Below are 14,865 nucleotides of genomic sequence, written 5' to 3'. Positions count from 1 at the left end.
TGTTCCCAAGGCCGCCAACATTCCCTGTCTTAGCCACTGAGGCCGTTCCCGCCAGTCCTGCCTTGGCCAAAAGAGTGATTTTCACGTTTTATGTAGTCGCTGTCCCGCGTGCCTGCAGCACACACGTCAAAGAGGGCTTCCTGTAGTCCTGTTGGCACCCCGGATGCCCTCCCTCAGCAGCTCCCTGCTGTTCCACGGCAGTCTAATGCCATCCCTGAGCCGCCTGTTGTCGTTCCAGAGCCGCCCGCTCTCACAGAAACTGCCAAGGAGGCTGTCCCAGAACAGCCCACTGTTTTTCCTGAGTCGCATCCCGTCGTGGCCGTCCTTCCAGAGTCAGTTCACATCAGACCCGCTGAGCTAGAGACCGTGCACATCATGCCTGCCGAGCCTAAGGCATCTTCACGTAAGGCCTGCCGAGCCAGAGACCGTTCACGCCAGGTCAACAGTGACTGTGTCTTCTGACAAGATGGCAACCTCCATGCCTGTGTCTTTGGACAAGATGACCGTCTCGCTCCCCGAAGTGTCGGCTCCGCCCTGGATACCTACCAAGCCTGCTCCACTCTGGATGCCTGCCAAGCCTGCACTGCCCTGGACACATGCTCCACATTGGACGCTTGCCAAGCTCTCAGCCAGGACTCCAGACCCGCCGGAGTCTCCCTGATCTCTCCCTCCGGCACCGCCCTGGTCCTCAGCCAGGATTCTAGCTCTGCCGGAGCCCGCCTGGTCCGTCCCTCCGGTTCCGCCTTGGCCCTCAGTAGTTTGTTTTATTTTTCATTACTTAATAAATATCCATTGTTCGTGCACTTGAGTCCTCAGCCCGGTCTCATCCCCAAAGCATCATACAGGTGATGCTTTTGACATCTCAGTTCCGCGTTTTGGCCTACAGAGTGACGACGTAACTTCGGCACTCTATTGACGCTAAAGGGTGTCATGTGCGTCGGATTTAGACGCAATGTCAAAAGCATATGACGCCCTAGGATGAGAATGCGTTGGAGTCCTTTCCTCTAACCCAGATTGTGACATAGTGAATGATGTCCCGGGTCACTAAACACCTGACGTATACCTCGCGCTTAAGGGTCAACATAATAATATGCTTTTTACAACTTAATTATCTATAATTTGAAAGTAGAATTATTATGTTAGTCAGTGATTAATTTTGTTAAATTACTTTAAACAAATGCTTTATATAAATGACACTGTTTCACTTTTGCCCAGCCAAAGAGGTTCATCTGAAAGATAGATTTGTTAGGAATTAGAAAAAGATCTTTGAAATGCACATTTAGACATCTATATAATCTATATAATGTGTATGTCATTATGATTGACATTAAATAACATTACAATGAATTTAGGTTATTTATTGTGGTCAGTTAGCAATGGTTAATAATTAATAATTATTAGTAAAATTGTAAGTAAGTGTTACTTACTTACTTAATAATTATTGTAATTCTTTGTGTTATCTAATCATGCTAGCAACAATATGTCACTATCCCCAATAACAAATAGATTGGGTATGTTGTCTGAAATTCAAAAGCAAAATTTAAAACTATTATGAATTACAAAATCATTTGTGAAACATGTATAGTTGACTCTTGCCAAAGTGATGTTCTGTTCTCTTGTTATTCAATAGCCATAACTAAAATATTACAGAGTGGATTTTTTTTCAAAATTAAACACACACACACACACACACACCTAGGCTGATTGGATAGATAGTATATCGACCGACATCTTGGAGCTAATTTGTTAGAATTATTTTTCACATTGATTCAGTCTGAGCCCATTTGCTCATCCTTTCCAACAGATGCATTTCTCACAACTTCAGTGCAATTTTTCTTTATTTTTCACCTAAATTAGTCTTTAGGTGGCCAATTTGACTATATTTCTTTTTATATACTTTTAATTGGCTTATATCGAATCATGGAGAATCCACAGGAAAGACAGGACGAGAGAACTTGAACCCGGTCCTCGTGACAAAACCACACACTACCCTGTGCCCTCTGTGCCACAAGAGGGAGTTTCATCGTTTCATTCATTTTTTAACAAAAAAAAATCCATACGCTGGTTTACTGGTTTTCCAAACTTGTGTATTGGTCGGCTTTTGAGGAGTTCTGGCAACATTTCTATCGTTGCACACTGATTGCTTCTGTTTCCCTGCCCGTCTCCCTTTGTAACTATTTCTGCTTCCACATAAACTGTGTCAACATAGTACAGTAGTCTTATACTGTAACAGCTGTGGCTTTCTCTTTGGTAATGCGGAAGCAAACACAGACACACATTATTAATGCAGAGAATGAATTTTATTGTCAGAATATAGATGTTTATTCACATCCCAACATATAATGTATTTGACAAACATCCAAGGGAAGTTCAATTAATAAAGATATTTCAATTTCCCTCAGAGGCACCGCATATGTGGAGTTTAAGTTCATTTAGCTCTCAGATTGATCCTCCTGTTTTAAAATCTGGGAAATTCCTGTTAGCTTCATTTTATGTCAATTATTCCTGAAAACTGATGCATAGATGTAACCACTGGCAAATTAGACTTTACAAAGTGAGATATTTGGATGTTACAAAAGAAGTGCTTCACCAAAATAATTTTCAATCAACTGATTTTGGGGGGGAGAATAGAAAATTCCAATTGCAGAAAATAATTTGACACAATATTTAATGTGAAAATCCCTGAGATAACAAAAGGGATCCCTGAAAATTAAGTTAATAATAATATTTCACATTCATTGCTTGTTGAATTTGAAGAATTGTATGGCAATTGCATATTGTATCAAAATCCCATTAATCAGTGTCACTTCTAAATCAAACCATATTTATGGCCGACAGACATAAATTACAAATCTTTAAAGCAATTTAAATACACAAACATCAGTGATTGGACATGTTGAATTCTAATTGCATTATTCCATTCAATTTGTTCATTAGCTTACTTCATAAGCCAATGCACACAGTTTTCGATACAGGTTTGAGGGCAGTTTTGAAGAATCCAGTCGTCCAATATTACCAGCTGTAGAACAGAAAAATAACTCAGTCAAATTTATTGTGGATTTATGAGGATTGCTAAAGGACTGGTAGCCCAATGTGTGTATTGAAGATACGCGTGTCTGTCCTGACCGTCACTTACTGTCTGAAGGACATCCATTATCTTCTTCCTCGATAGAGAACTGAGAGTAAAGAAAGGCTTCAGTTAATAAATGTCAAATATTTAAATGTTTTGAGCAATTGAGAATTTGATACTATATATGAACTTATTTTTGGTATGATTTGAGCAATTTATTCGGTTCATGAGATGTTCTCATTCTTACCCATTCCGACATTGCTGCCCACACACGACACTGAAAGACAAGTCATGCATTTTTATATTCATTTCAGTTATGTAATGCTTGATATTAATACAATTAAAAATGTCTGAATGTCCTTGCATTAGATATTTCTGTTTAATGATACACAATAGCAAATTAATTGACATTTATTTCAAAGAAAGACTCACACTTTGTGATTCACAATCACATTCATACACACTGTGGTTCCAGAACGTGTGTGGACTTTAAGGGAAAACTGACTTCATACATCCAATAAAAATCACCCTTTGGTTTAATGCAGATGGCAACTGGTTTGATATTTTGATAACACTTTATTTTACAGTGTACTTGTCGCACGTTACATGTCGTTACTGTAGTTTTAATAGTGAACTTTGCATAATTAAATGTAACTAAGACTAAATCAAACCCTTTAGTAAGTATGTTGTTATACTTAAATGTATATTTACATTGTAACACCTTAACATAAAAAGTGGGTTACACTTTATTTTAGGTTGTCATTGTTACAGTGTAATAATTATACATAAGTACTGACTAATATTAAGCAACTGCATATATGCTTACTATAGGGTTAGGATTTGGTTGAGGGTTAGTTATGTAATTATGCATCATTTAAGTAAATCCAACATTTAAAATAAAGTTTTACCAAAAAGTGTTACTGATATTTTATCTAATGCAATGAAAAAAAAAAATATATATATACATATTTTAAGTGTGTCTAAATCATTTTTGGGGCACCTGTATTCAAGAACCTCGTTACCTGAATACACCCTGCTGTTGCAGAACGGGACCTTGGCTCCGTCTCGATCCAGCGGGGCGACGACCACTGAATACACCTGCCCGCACACGATCTCCGACACATCGCAGGTGCTGCTTCCGGCCGCCGGGCTGCACACGTGCGTGCTGTCGCTCCCCGTCACTTCCGCCGTGTAACTGGTGAGGGCGCTGCTCGACCTCCAGCGCACACGCAGCGTGTTGTTGGTTCCTCTGAAGAGACGGATGCCCGAGGGACAGCACTCACCTTTAGAGAGACGAGACGTTAGATTCAACATGTGATATATTATTGCTGTAACTGTAACTTTTAAACACGTTACCCGGCATGAATGACTACAGCAATGACTAAATAGCTACTTGGCTATGGCTAACATTATTTTCCCCGCCTGTGGCCTAGAGGACGGCATCTGATTTGTTTGTTCTAAGACAAAATATTGTTGCTAGATTAATTTGTATTTAGAATAAGTGTAATAGTATATATGTGTATAATAAGTAAGTGTTAAAAGTTTTGTAGTAATTAAATATAGACCATTTCACAAGATGTAAACAACACTGGTCCAGAAGTACTTCCTGTTTCAGTTTGTAACTGTTGTCTTTATTTCACATGTAAAGAAAACATCTTAAAGATGTTTGTTTAACTTTTTGATTCAGTTTTAAATGTTCTGTTGGTTGTATTTTATCCCAGCTTTTATGTAGTGTTAAAAAACTGAAACAGGAAGTGCTTCTGGACCAGTGTTGTTTACATCTTGTGAAATGGTCTATAGTAAATACAAGTGTCCTTGACAGCTTCCCTGACTACTGTCTATTAACAAGAGAGAGAATCATTTCTGTGTAAGTTCTATTGGTTTTTCTATCTTTTTTTTCCTTCTAAATATTGCTTTCTCTTGCCGTTACAGTAATTTGTATTTATGTACATAAAAATTAATTTGATGCTTATTGTGCTATATACATGCATATTGTATTGGGTTGTATACTTTACACAGACAAAAAAATAAATAAATATTTGACAGAATTCCTAAATCATCAGTAAGCTGATCTGTCTAGTTGGCGAGGTACAATAAATGTTTATATTGTTGCCAACAAATGGGACGCTACATTTTATTCACATTCAGTTGGATATTGACTAAATATCTCCTATACATTTTGGCTTTGATACGATTTCAAGTTATTGAGAAGAACACACTGGCAGAAAACCCATGATAGGTGCACTCCGCCTTGTGCCCGGTGCGACTGATCGCTTCCAGGGCGACGGTGTAGTTAGTGCCGCAGGTGATGCATCCCATCACGCATCCTGTTTCCATGGTGTGACACTGCGCATTGCCTCGAGGTGAAGACAGGGAGGCGATGAAGGTCTGGGCGCCGATAGCGTCTGACCAGGTCACGTTGGTCATGGCCTGAGTCACCTGGCTCACCGTGAGATTGTCTGGGCAACAAGGTGCTGGGAAAATAAATATAAGTAAAATTAAATTTGTAGACTTGTAGACTAAAAAGACGTATGTTTCAGAACCCCAAAACAGCACTCTAGCTGAAATGGGGAAATGCTCTACATAGGCAAAAACTCACTCTCCTAAAATCTGATTTCAATAGTTTTCTGTTAGCATGTTGCTAAGCTAATTGGCCTTGGAAAGCTAACCTGTTTCCAGGGGAACGGTGTAGCTGGGCATGCTCTTTCCCGCTGAAGTTGACGCGGTAGCACTGACTTCATAGACGGAGCCGCAGGGCAAGGTGGGCACCTGACAGGAAGTGCCGTTTGAGTGACAGAAATGCATATCGCCCACTGTGCCGATCACACTGACTGTGTAGTTGGCAGCTGTGTTAGCAGAAGTCCAGTTAACCAGCACACTAGACAAGTTACTCTGGCTCACACTGATGATCTCAGGCATGCATGGAGCTTTTTGGGAAAAAAAGAGAAAGTGTGTGTAAAATATACATCTGTGGCACATATTCATGATGTAAATTCAAACTGAGTGTGTGAGTATACCTGTTTCGTGCGTTTGTGAACTGCAGGTGAGGTTACAGCCACTTACGTCGTTGCATGGGATGACAACTACGCTGTACCTGCTGTTGCAAGTGAGGTCAGAGAGGGCGCACCTGGGCGCTGTGTCGTTACACAGGACCGTTTCTGTTGCATCCACAGCACGAGTCTCATACAGATCCGCACCACGCACAGGAGACCACTGGATCATCAGCGTCTCCCAGGAAACTGCAGAAACCGCTGTGAGCTCTGGACAGCAAGGCACTGTGGAAAGTAAGTTAAGATGAAGCAGGTTAAAATGAATAAATGAAGGCAGTCATTGCAATTTAATGGAGAAAACCATGCAGTTTCAGGGTTACGGGCAAAATGTGGAGCAGATCTATATATTAAGTTTGTCACTGCAGGTCGGGACCAAAAGGATTAGGGATCAAGGGGTGGAGATGGGTAGGATTAGTGGTGGGGTAAGCGATCAGGGGGCGGAGATTGGTAGGATTAGGGGTGGGGTTAGGGATCAGGGGGTGGAGATTGGTAGGATTATTGGTGGGGCTATGGATCAGGGGGCAGAGATTGGTAGGATTATGGGTGGGGTTAGGGATCAGGGGGTGGAGATTGGTAGGATTAGGGGTGGGGTTAGAGATCAGGGGGTGGAGATTGGTAGGATTAGGGGTGGGGCTATGGATCAGGGGGCGGAGATTGGTAGGATTATTGGTGGGGCTATGGATCAGGGGGCAGAGATTGGTAGGATTATTGGTGGGGTTAGGGATCAGGGGGTGGAGATTGGTAGGATTAGGGGTGGGGTTAGAGATCAGGGGGTGGAGATTGGTAGGATTATTGGTGGGGTTAGGGAACAAGGGGCAGAGATTGGTAGGATTAGTAATGGGGTTAGGGATCAAGGGGCAGAGATTGGTAGGATTAGGGGTGGGTTTAGGGATCAGGGGGTGGAGATGAATATGTTTAGGTATATGTAATTTCGTGGATTTCGTGTTCTGCAGAGAGGACCATCTCATTTAAACGGTAAGTCTGGAAATGATATATTGAAGGGTTTGTCATTATGTTTAAATAGACTAAATACTTTAGTTTACATTACAGCCATGACCATGGGTGCCTCTCTATACTCAAATTGGTGCTTCCTCATTTGCTCACTCCTCCGTCCTCCAGCCTGTGACCCAGAAAACAATTAAACTCAGCCATCTCGAAGGGCATCTCAATTCTCTAATTGCACTCCAAAGAGGCGAGGAAGCTTCCTGAGGAGTCGTGAGCGTGGATACACAGATGTATCCTTCCCTCACATCCTAAGGGGGTGGAACAAAGACACGAGGAAAGGAAACGAGGATGCACAAATAAGAAATGAGAGGCACCCCATGATTGCTACTTGCTATTGCTAATAAGGGGGCAGATCGTTCTAAAGAGCATTTGATTAGACAAATTAGGCTGTGAGTACAACATGATGTCATCAATCTTTTGGGCTTGTTTTCTAAGAAGAAAGGTATGTTAATTTTATATTCATTAAAAAGCTTTCTGCATTTAAAAACATGAAGCTCTCACAGGTTGTGTGGTTGACGAGAGGTCCCGGGGGACTGGGTCCTGCCTGGTTGTGTGCAAACACACTCATGATGTAGGAGTATCCACAACTGCAGTGAAACTGACAGCCAGGCTCAGTTGAGTTGCACGTCCCCTCGATGCCATCATCACTCTTAATAAAGGTAGTGTAGTACTCTGCATGAGGGACTGAGCTCCACTTCACAGAGCAGTTTCCAGCCACCACCTCCTCCACCCAGATAGGCTGTGGGGGACAAGGGACTGACGAACAACAGGATAGACAATTAGAGATATTGCAAAGGGCAAGATTTTTATTGATAATGGCTTAAATTTGACTCAGCTGCTCACACAAAGTTGATAATTCTTCATAAGACTTGGAATATAGCACTTCGGACATAAATGACTGACTAACCTCTTTGCATGTGAATTAATTAACAGAGCCAATGAATATAGCTGAAAATTCAGTAGGTGTCTTTAATATGTAGTCTACTGTAAATATACTTGGTCATATGTTTACATGCTAATGTTTTTGAATGAGCTGTTTAGTTTAGTTTCAGTAAACAGTCTGGGTGGACTGATGAGGGAGCTTTGTGTTGTCAACATTACAGTATATCTTAATAAAGGCATGTCCAATCCTGCTCCTGGAGAGTTTAGCCATTATAAAACACACCTGAACCAGCTAATCGTGATCTTAAGGATCACTGGAAACGTCAAGGCAGTTGTGTTAGAGTTAAACTCTGCTGGAAAGTGGCCCTGCAGCAAAAGGATCGGAAAACCCTGACAATATTAAGCACATAATACTGAGCAAGTCCTGTTATCCAAGCATGAATTGTTTTACTCACATGAAATAATCTGAACTGGGTAAGAGGGGGCACTGCTTCCACCCTTGTTGACAGCGATCACTGTGACAGAGTTGGTCTCTCCACAGCTCAAAGGAATCAGGGTGCAGGAGTTACTAGACGAGGAGCAGTTCTGGCCAGTCAAGCTCACGGCGACATACTGCTCTGCACCCTTGGCTGGGTCCCACGACACCACAATACCTGCTTCAGGGGTGCTTGTCACCACCAGAGCAACAGACTGAGGAGTGGGAGAACCTGCGGAGACACACAAACAAAGTTTAATGTTCCATAACTACAGCAGTTAACTATTATCCTTAACTAATTTTTGGTAACACTTTATTTCGATAGTCCACTTCCAACCAACTATAAGTAACTTTGCTGCTACATTTCAACTGAGGATTAGTAGACTGTCTGTTTAATATTTGCCCACACTTTATGTTGTTGGTCCCCCAAAAGACATTCTACTGACTATAAGTAACTTGGCAACTACAAGTCAACTAAGGGGGCTTTCACACTGGCAGTTTAGTTCGGAACGGGGCACAGTTTGCATGAAAAATCGCTAATGTGAACACCGTCACTGGACTCGTGTGCGCACTGGGGTACCAAACCCGAGACTACTGTACCTGGAGGAGGTGGTCTGAGTTTGGTTGCTCCCGAACCGTGAAATTTAACTTTATTCAGTTAAATAAAACACTTGTAAGGGATAATAGTGTTGATGATTTATCCTGGATACGAGCGAGAGCGAGCCTGCAGCGTATTCGTGCATTGCATGTGGAACCAGGGCACCGAGTCTAACCCTAGTCTATCGCTCACAGCCTCGCTTTCATTCTCATTAAAAATCAAAGATGGCGCGGCCGTGAACAAGGCGTATACTCTAATGAGAGTTAGTTGATATTTAGTTGAAAAGTTACTTATAGTTAGTAGAATGTCTAAAGTGGAGTGCGTCACCTTTAGAGAGCCTTGTATGAGTGAATCTCTTGTTTGTATAGGTTTTGTTTATATATTTCTGTACTTACCATTATTGTAATTGTTCTGTGTTTTTTTCTTCTTGTGTAATTATTTTTTTGTTTTGTTGGTAAATTTTTGTATCTAGATTGGAGGACCCCCTCGAAAACGAGTTGGTTCATCTCTCAAAGGGTTATCGGATTAAAGTGTAACCGATTTTGTAATCAATGAACATTTCCAATCCTGCACAGTGTAGCTTCAACCCTATTAAACACAGCGTGATATAACAGGTTGGAGCTAAACTCTGCAGGACGTCGGTTCTCCATGAGTCCTGAAAAGCCGTGCCTAATATGATGTACTTGGTGTGCATTCATTGCTGGTTGCTCTGTTATTGATCCCTTTCTCTTCCTTAAGTGTGTTTTAGAGGTATGATATTTTTTTAAATTAAGTAATCTCTCTTTCCATTCCTATCCTCTTACGTGTGATCTGGCAAATTGTGAAGTCATCTCCGGGAATGTTCTCGGGACTCCAGGCGTTTCCCTTAATACAGTATAGGGTTCCTGCCTCCAGGTCTTGAAAGAGAACCTGAGTGTCTGTGGTGTTGATGCGACTTTGGCTGTATGAGCCGTCTTTGATGATGCTGAGGCTGTAGAGGACCGCATGGTTGACTGTCTCCCACTTCACCAGGATGCTGCTGTTACTGGGAGAGCTGGTGTTGAACTGAGGAGGAGGAAGGACTGGGGTCCAACAGAACGAGGAAGAGAGAGAAACAATAATGGTAAGAGATCAGACAGACAGCTGCATTGTGACCAAGAAGAAAGATTGAATCCCAAGCTAAGGGATCGTATTCTGAGGTATATGTTCATTTTGTGAAGCGGACATATAGTAATCCGAGCAGTGTCTTTTCACTCCTGTCCTTTCCTACTTGCCCTTTCTCTTCCCTTTCTTGTCTTGTCCTGTCCTGTCCCTTTCTGTTTCCTTCTGTAATTTTCCATTCCCTTACGATCTCTAGCATGTCCTGTCCCATTCCTTTCTGTTCCCTTCAGGTCCCCTCTGTTCTCATCTATTACTTTCGGTCCTTCTGTTCCCTTCCCGTCCCGTCCTGCCCTTCCCATGGCATATTCTGACTATCCCTCAACTGCTCCTTTCTAATCCCGTCCTTTCCTCCATTCTTTTCAATCAAAACTAGGCATGGGTTCTACTCTTACCACTTCCTGGTGTGTTCTAACTAAAACAGTTCTCACAATGCTTAGAAAACATCCCATTGTGCTGTTATGGATCCTATGCATGACGCAATTCTGTGGATATTTGTAAGTGATATGATTTCTGTTCTGGGAATTAAGGTCTCTCCCATTATTATTTTCTTGTGGCCGTCTCAGGTGGAAAGCGTGCTACCTGAACAATGAAGCAAAACTGCTGAGGGCCCTTAGGTGAAGACATGAAATACATGTGCCCAGTCCCTTGAGGAGGGCAGCCCTTTTGTTATAGTTCAGCTTCTCATACTGATAGGGATACATGCGTGAGAAACCTGTTTGATTGAAAATGTGAACATAACCTATGCATAGTGCTAAAAATCAAGCCCGCGAGATCAGCTATGTAGCTTATCCTGATGTTTCCCCCCCCCCCCCCCCCCAGGGAGAGGATAAGGTTTCTGCACTGGGTGAGGGTTAGAGAATAGCCAACTCTGTCCCTTCATGAATGGATCATTTCTTTGGCCTCGAGGTCAAAGGCGGGTGGAGACGGAGGAGAAAAATATACCTGTCTTTGCCTCCATGGAGATGGATGGCTGGCTTCTGCCGGCACTGTTGACAGACATGGCACTGAGAGTGTAGTCTGTGTATGGCCGGAGGTTGGTGACAGTCCCCGGAGACGCGGGTACTGCGATCTCTGAGAAGAAAGACCCGTCGTTTGTCTCAGCGCGCAGGATGTAGGAAGTTGCACCGGAGACCTCAGTGAATTCCACAGTGATACTCTGGCTTTCTTTAGAGGAGGCCATCTCAATGCTGGGCACATCGGGAGCTAAACATAAGAAGAGAAATTGCACAGTCCCATTTACATTTAGCTGACGCTTTCATCCAAAGCGACTTACAATTGTCAGAGGTCGCACGCCTCTGGAGCAACTAGGGGTTAAGTGTCTTGCTCAGGGACACATTGGTGTCTCACAGTGGATTCGAACCCGGGTCTCTCACACCAAAGGCATGGGTCTTATCCACTGCGCCATCACCACCCCATTCATTTCACACATGCAATTAACAATGCTTTAAGTAGGAGCCAAAATGATTTAGAAATGTTAAGCAGTTTATCAATCAAAATATGGTTTTATGACCTGGAATTATGAGGGAATTTTCAGGCAAAGAAAAGTAAGTGAAATTTATTACAATTCTGACTGACATCCCCAGTTTTCAGTATACGCACCAGTAGATCTATCCACACTAGCGTCTGCAAGCATGTTCATGAGGCTGCCCAGGGCCTCGACACGAAAGGTGTATGCAGTGTTGGGATTCAGGGAATTAACGGAGCCCATAACAGTGTTCTGTCCAAAGCTGGCAAAGACCACGGGGACCGGAGAGTTCCTGAGGGAAGCTGTTACTCTGTAGGACAATGCACCTTCATACCTGCTCCAGCGCAGCACCGCACTCTTCGATGTCACCGTAAAAACACTCACGCTCATTGTGCTGCCTGAAAATGAATACAAGACATTGAGGTATTCATCAATGATGTTGATTTAATACAAATGACAACCAAGAACAGTGTATTAATGAGTTTGAATTTAAACAGATACTGTAAATTGGATCCAGACGAGCAGTACCTGATGCCTGTAAATGAAACAATTCAAAATGACTTTTGTTAGATTTAAACATTCGTTTATCAGTAAACAGTTGCATTGACCCTATTATTAGATTTTGAATTCTAAGCGTTTTTCGTAACTGAAACATGATTCAAATAAAAAGTTAAAACATGACTGTATGACAGAATCATGGAAAACATGTTTACACACACACACACATATGTATATATATAATTTATTTAATGAAGTAGTACTATTTACCTTATTTCTACATCATTCTATACTAAATCTTATGGAACTGTTCGTACATGAATAAAGGGTAAAAATAAATAAATAAACAAACAAAATGTGACTAATATATTTTGCTTTTGTTGCTAATTGACTGTTTTAAGTTTGTTGTCTTAATTCTGTTCATTGCATGTTTTTATATCTATTCTTATTGCTTTTATCTGTACACTTGTAGCACTTTGAGATATGTTCGTCATGTGTAAAGTGCATTACAAATAAAATTCATTATTATTATTATTATTAATATCATTGTACCTGTGAGAATACTCCAAGCAAAAACACCAGTCCCGTGATTGCTCCAAGACCTGCCATCTGTTTTCTCTGTTTGAAATCCTGTTTGCTCTCTCTTTTTTTTAAATAGACTAAACTCTGCACTCTCTTCTGTTTCTTGGTTTTGGCTGAATATACATGCAACTTTTCTTGAAGGCATCTCAGATACTTTAACTTAGCTCCGCCTCCTCAGAAGAGCTGGCTAATAAGAGCTTGGGATGAGAATGAGCTAGCCAATCAGAAGTGGAGATGTGAAATGCATGCAAACAGGTGTAACAGAATACTGGGGGAAGAAGTCAATGCAGTCACTGCAACTGCAAGTGCAGTTTATTCAAGTTTGTGCAGTTTAGCTGCCAATGTAAAAATCATTCATTATAAAGTGTTTCATATGCTGTCCCTGCAATATATTATTTTTTTTCCCTTTTTTTTTTTAAAGTAAATAAAGAAAGGAGAATTAATTTTCTTTTTGTCATTTTGAGATGGTTAATTTTTGGGGCATTTAGTTTATATGTATAATTTTTTTTTTTTTTGTATGGTTTAATTCTTTAACCCTGTATAGTGTGAAGACATGCCCCGTTAACAGTTTAACATGTTTATTTACGGTGTCCCACCATACATCATGTATTGGTGTAATTGCAACAATACATTTTTTACACAGATTGAGTGGTTATATAATATAGATTTTATTTTAACATTGAATTGCTTTTATTATATTGCAAAGAGAGTTTAATGTCTGTGGTGTCACAACAATGGATGTCACCCCGTCAATAAAAAGGGGAGTTCTGTAAATTCTGGACAACTTTTTTTCTCTGTAAGGTTAGATAACTTGCAGATTTGACATTTTGATATATTTTCATAAAAAAAATCTTAATATTATTTCCAAAATATCCCCTGATCTTGAATCTATCATGATTGCTGTCCTCATTTTAGGGAAATCTTGGTGGACATAGCACGTGCTTATCAATATATAGACACTTTGAACATTTACTAATAACGAACAATCATTCTGCTTTATTCATCTTAGTTAATGTTAATTGCAGCATAATACTGTATTTCATTTTAATTCAAAGTTGTAGGCCATTTGCAGGAATATGTACTTCACACTTTGCAGGAATTCTGTTTTTGTCAAACAGCGCCCCCTAGAGTCGCGGTGGAGTACTTGTATTTAACGTTACTGTCGTAAATACCACTCCCGCAGAGCGTCTCTGCACTCACAGCCTGATACCCATTTTGAAGCTGTTATATTAAGGTACATATCTTGCATAGTGTGCATTTCTTGCATTAAATAAGCGATCTAGCACTGAAATGTGTGTTTGAACTCAAACATGAGCGCTCGTGTCCGCTGCTATCAGTGTCATGGATTCAGTGTGTGTCTTGCAGTCTTCACTCGGAGACTCTCTATTCATTCCAGTGAAATCACTAAATAAAATGCACACAAACGTGTCCCTGCTTGATATAGACTGTTCCACTGATGGACATATTCAGTTTTAATGAGAGAGAACCTGTAACGTCTGACACGCTTGGCAAAAGATCTCCCACTAGACCATTTAAGAGCTCAAACAAATCTTGCGGATCGATGCATTGATTTACGGGTTGAGCAGAGAGGCGCAAGTGTCTCCATGCCTCATGTGTTGTTGTTTATGTGACATCGTTGCCGTAAAGCATGTCGTGATTCTCGCGAGATTTGTCTGGGGCGCTCCTCTCAAACTTGCATAACATGCCAAGACAAATCTGAGTCACCTAATTCCTCAAAAACATTGTTGAAATATTTTGTCCTGTTGCTTTAATGGACTCTCTATCTATGGGCTTCTCCCTTGACTTTATGCCTCCATGTCCCCCCGATTGCCTCATAGACAGTAAAAGATTGCCCGTGAGCTTCTCCTCCTGTCTATACGGTAATTTCTCTATTGTGCGACAGAGAGTCCCGTGGTTATGACACAATCTTTAGCCTATATTTTTACTAAAACGGCTTCTACGGTGCCGTGACGTAAAAGTACTGGAGCCTTTTACAAATTGTCGTGTTTCTTTAGAAATAAATAATGAAGTCTTTGGATGCCTCAGATGTAAAGTTATTCGCTGTCAAAGTGACGCCAAAGTGAATGGGAGTCAATCCCA

General features: G+C 41.2%; 1 protein-coding gene and 1 long non-coding RNA gene across 3 annotated transcripts in view; one reads left to right on the top strand and one right to left on the bottom strand.

Moving 5' to 3' along the window:
• LOC148970514 (uncharacterized) overlaps window positions 1–8,682 on the top strand; it is a 41,811-nt gene extending 33,129 nt beyond the window's left edge. Inside the window, exons 2-3 of the long non-coding RNA XR_016147960.1 lie at window positions 6,114–6,354; window positions 8,549–8,682. This is a non-coding gene — a long non-coding RNA (uncharacterized LOC148970514). The remainder of the gene's footprint in view (window positions 1–6,113; window positions 6,355–8,548) is intronic.
• Window positions 2,292–12,967, bottom strand: LOC120479040 (fibronectin type III domain-containing protein 7). 2 transcript variants are annotated; one of them, XM_089124198.1, is made up of 13 exons: window positions 12,729–12,967; window positions 11,820–12,083; window positions 11,163–11,423; window positions 9,884–10,141; window positions 8,463–8,714; window positions 7,627–7,881; window positions 6,088–6,345; window positions 5,740–5,997; window positions 5,290–5,544; window positions 4,093–4,353; window positions 3,318–3,347; window positions 3,137–3,176; window positions 2,292–3,019 (listed from the first exon to the last, which is right to left on the bottom strand). In XM_089124198.1, the coding sequence occupies exons 1-12, from the start codon at window positions 12,790–12,792 to the stop codon at window positions 3,154–3,156; spliced, it is 2,439 nt and encodes an 812-aa protein (XP_088980324.1). In that variant the 5' UTR covers window positions 12,793–12,967; the 3' UTR covers window positions 2,292–3,019; window positions 3,137–3,153. The 2 variants fall into 2 exon arrangements, with proteins under 2 accessions (XP_088980324.1, XP_039527244.2); XM_039671310.2 differs by lacking the exon at window positions 12,729–12,967 and having other exon boundaries at window positions 11,820–12,075.
• Between the last annotated feature and the right edge of the window lie 1,898 nt (window positions 12,968–14,865).

This window comes from Pimephales promelas, chromosome 20 (genome assembly GCF_988280905.1).
Source record: "Pimephales promelas chromosome 20, fPimPro1.hap1.1, whole genome shotgun sequence".
In the NCBI taxonomy this organism is placed as follows: Eukaryota; Metazoa; Chordata; class Actinopteri; order Cypriniformes; family Leuciscidae; genus Pimephales; species Pimephales promelas.
The sequence above is the reverse complement of the archived record's forward strand: the minus strand, read 5'-3'. Positions and strand labels throughout refer to the sequence as shown.